The sequence below is a fragment of the Schistosoma haematobium genome, chromosome 2 (genome assembly GCF_000699445.3).
Source record: "Schistosoma haematobium chromosome 2, whole genome shotgun sequence".
NCBI classification, from domain to species: domain Eukaryota; kingdom Metazoa; phylum Platyhelminthes; class Trematoda; order Strigeidida; family Schistosomatidae; genus Schistosoma; species Schistosoma haematobium.
Genome location: NC_067197.1, coordinates 22,730,563 through 22,734,888, shown reverse-complemented (window position 1 = coordinate 22,734,888; position 4,326 = coordinate 22,730,563). Strand labels below are relative to the sequence as shown.

At 30.4% G+C, this 4,326-nt stretch overlaps 1 protein-coding gene across 1 annotated transcript; it reads left to right on the top strand.

The window, feature by feature from the left end:
* Positions 1 to 2,565: 2,565 nt before the first annotated feature.
* Positions 2,566 to 3,693, top strand: MS3_00006482 (uncharacterized protein; the record flags this gene model as incomplete). Its single annotated transcript, XM_012941459.1, has 1 exon — positions 2,566 to 3,693. The coding sequence occupies one exon, from the start codon at positions 2,566 to 2,568 to the stop codon at positions 3,691 to 3,693; it is 1,128 nt and encodes a 375-aa protein (XP_012796913.1).
* Positions 3,694 to 4,326: the final 633 nt, after the last annotated feature.

The window sequence follows — 4,326 nt, the reverse complement described above, 5'->3', positions numbered from 1 at the left end:
TTATATTTCTGACCAAGGTAGCGCGAGAAAGGTTATAAATAACACTTGAAATCAATTATTCTTCTTGATGACATGGTTATTGATGTCTGCAAACGTACTCAATGAATGTAAACATAAAACTTGTAGTAAACTAAATTGCATAAAAAAATCACATAAAGTGCTTTATATATTGTCAACTCAATGAGGTGTACCTACTAGGTTACAAGGTATGTATCTATTAAATACTGTTAATTGTTTTTTGCTCGATTCACTTTTACTTTTAATTCTGAACATTTGAAGAATGAAGATATCTTTAACTAAAGTTCAAAACCATTGATTCACATTTTTATTTATTTTACTAAAATAAGATATGAACCGCTGTTAGTTTAGGGCGGAGTGTCCGAAAATCCGCAAGAGCTAAGCTAATGAAATACGTTGGTTTTCTTACTGTTATGTACTTATGGCCTGCGAATATATCACGTGACTGATCGCCAATTCGAACATCGACTTTCTGACCAGACCAATGACGCATAAACCAGTACAAGCAGTCTAGATTCAATTCTGGGTTCTTATTGGTCCACCGAAATGGTACCTTCTTGTCTAACCCAGCCGGTTTAGTCCAAAACACCAATATCAACCTTCACTTTATGATTCGTGTATTTCAGACATACTTAATTTATATACAAACAAACCTCACCACATCATACCATAAAACAGAAAATAATTATACAAGATCAAGCCAAAAAGTGGCTGTGATCGTAAGACTGTAATTCAGAAGTTGGGAATAAGTTAGGAATGGTAATTCGTATAATAGTGGATAATAGGTCGAATAGACGCTTTTATTCAAAGGAATATGATTATACATATAATATAGTTACTTAATATTTATACAATAAGAATAAACATATAATGACAGTTCATAAATAGGTCCTAGCGGTTACTGTTCACTTATTCTTCGTCCGGATATATAATACATAGATTATTAAAGCTGGTTAATCGAATCACAATAGGGCAAATATATTTATGTATTAAATTGATCACTTAATATACTTTTTGTCTTCTCATAAATAAACCTGTAATATATTTACTTTTTCCATAAAGTGACAATATTTACAATAAAATTACCGCCTCTGGTTACGTTACTAGTATGAATATGTCATTTGGCAATTCATAAAGAAATTAATACTGTACTTAAAACTGAACATTAAAAATCTATCGAATACCAATTAATATATCCAACAATCCAAAAAAAATGAAAAAAAAATCCCATAGAACTTTCTTTCCTTGAAAAAGCTTGGACCAGATTGCCGGGCGAAACGTTTTATTTACTTCAAATTCATTCGCTGAGATTTAACAAATACATTCTTCCTCTTTAATGCTTCTTTCTTTCTTTCTGTTTGTACACTGTTTATTTATTTTCAAATTTTCGTATTATTTTTCTTACAAATAAATGTGACTTACCACTTACTCCTGTTACTCCTTGTGGAGAAGCATAAGCCACCCACTAGCACTATCCATCCAACCCTGTCCTGGGCAATGCTTTCCAGTTGTTATTCATCCTTTTCATATCTGCTTCTGTTTTCCGACGTTATGTGTTCTTTGGCCGTCCTCTTTTCAGCTTTTCTTCGGGATTCCAAGTTAGGGCTTGCCTCGTGATGCATTTGGGTGATTTCCATTTCCATCGTCTTTTCCTAATTTCCTCTTCATCTGGAAGTTGGTTTGTTCTTACCCACAGTAGTCTGTTGCTGACGGTATCCGACCAGTTATTAAATTTCGATAAAACAGACGAGGATACCTTTTTCAATGTCAGAAGGCGTTTTGTGGATATTATAGTAATTTCGATAGTTGAAATCATGAGTCAGTTGAAGCTAGACCACCACAATAGGACGAAAACGGCCGTTCAGTGCTTCCAGGTTTTCCATGTTGATCTAGCTTCAATTGACTCATGATCTCAACTATTGACATACCCTTTTTCGTTAAAAAGTATGATGAGAAAATAGTTAATTATTCAAATTCAGTTGAACCAAATCACATCTTCTACTTGGCTATAATTAATTATTTACTTGTAACACATGATAGAGCTTACACAATTAGATGATTTTATTATTATAAATAATTGTTAAAAGTAAAACATAAAGCAATAAAAAGTTTGTATTCACTATGTGACTAAAAATCTATGTAAGTCAATTGTTGTGAAACTGATACTGTTGGTGAAAACAAGAATCTACTATTCTCTGAACCACACTCTGAGCTTTCAGTCGATTATCACTAATCATTAAACATAACTTTGAAACATATATCATTGTTTCAATAATGAAACCTGTTATATTTTGATGCAAGTAGACTACCAATAAAATAACTATCAAAATAATTAATAGAAAATTATCAATAACTTAATTAAGTTGAAGTGTACTTCGAAAAATAACTATCAGGGAAATGAAATCTGATAAGTATGGTAACTTGATCATGTGCTATGACTGATCCATTGTAGGTTTTGTAAAAGTATAAAATTTTGATATTCATCACATGATCATTTAGTATATATATGTAATTATAGCACTTCGAGGTACGGTTTTAGACAATTTTATGCCAACTGTTCCTTCGCGATCTCCCAAGTTACCTAAGATATATGGGATTCATAATTTGCATCATTCAGTAAGAAAACAACAGAATGTAAATCGTCAACCACGTAAAAATCCCGTAGTCAGATTAAAAAAGCCGAGAACTTTTGGACTTTATCTAGTAACCAAAAAAAATCAATACAATACTACAAGTTTCCAAATAAGTTTAAGCTATAAAGTATTATGTCGAAGTCCTAATCTTGCACTGAGGAATAATTCTTCAACACATTGTGAATTATTACCAATTGACTATTTAAAACGCGATAATTCAGCAATACATCAAAAACTTCCACGTGAAATAACTACTGATCGAATGTGTGCGTTAATCTTGCCTAGTCCATATATGAAAAAATTAGAAAACAAAAATGTAATATTAAATCAGAAATCAAGAAAATTATTGAAAAAATCTCCAGAATTACAATTAATGAGTGATAAATATCGATTGGCAAAACTTCAAAGTAAAATACCCAAAACAAAACGATTCTTGGATCCCAAACTTTGTGATCGACTTATTTATAACAGTAGTCGATTGAAATTTTTTTATGATTCATTATACCAATGTAACCTTCCAGCAATTAAATTTGTACTGGAACGTGAACCTGGTTTGATTTTAGACGCTATTGAACCGAATACTGGTTATTCTACTCTATTAGTAGCTTTATTAATTAAATCTCCTGTGAGACGAGAGAAACTTATGAAATTGTTATTGAAATATTTAACCAAATATATAAATATGTACAATCATTGTATTAATGAAAATGAGATATGTGAACAGATTATTCAATTGAATGATCCAATTGAAGGACGTGATTGTATTGGTTGGACATGTATATTAGGTTTTGAAAATGAATTCAGTTTATTAATTACACATTTATTAGCCAGTATTGATTTTCATAAATCTGACTTCTATGGTAATACATATTTACATTTAGCTATAATGGGTGGTTCTGTTAATATTGTAAATTGTTTATGTCAACTTATGCGAAAGTATTGTATTTCAATTGAGAATTGTATTAATTTTTCTGGTTTAAATCCAATTCAATTAGCCTATCGTTTACACTTCTATTCAATTTTAGATATTTTAAAACAATGAGTTTGATTAAAATATCAAAATAATTTTGTTTGTAATGATCTCTTCTTTAATCTCATCTTAATGAATTAGATTGATAAATTAAGGTTATAATTGATCTTCATCTAAATCGCTCAGTATGGGGTGATTATAAAAGAAAAGGAGTAAGTATTTTTGTAAAAATATTTTCATCTGTAATATTTTGGACTATCCCGTTGTTAATAATTTACTAAAGTTTTAGTCAATCTTGGTTGACATCTATGCATTATGCATAGATTGTTTCAATATAGCCATGATGTCACAAGTTTCTATAAAGTTCATAGAATGTGACTCTCAGTGGAATCCAAGACTCTTGTTTTGTCATTTTAATTTAATTTTGAACAATACATTCAGGTAAATCCAAATGACGTGTCCTTAATAAGATAAAACGCGAGTCTTTGATTTCGCTGCTAGCTACATTCTACTTATTCTATGTAGAAATATAGTTTATCATTAGGATTCATATAATCTCAATTAAGTTAATTGACCATAACAAACTCCAGTACAATCGTTAAGGTTTATAATTGATTTGGTTGACCTATTAATTTGCAGATCGATTGTATTTTAATGTAAGTCAGAAAATGTAGATAACTTTTTGTCACCATGATTAGTGGTACG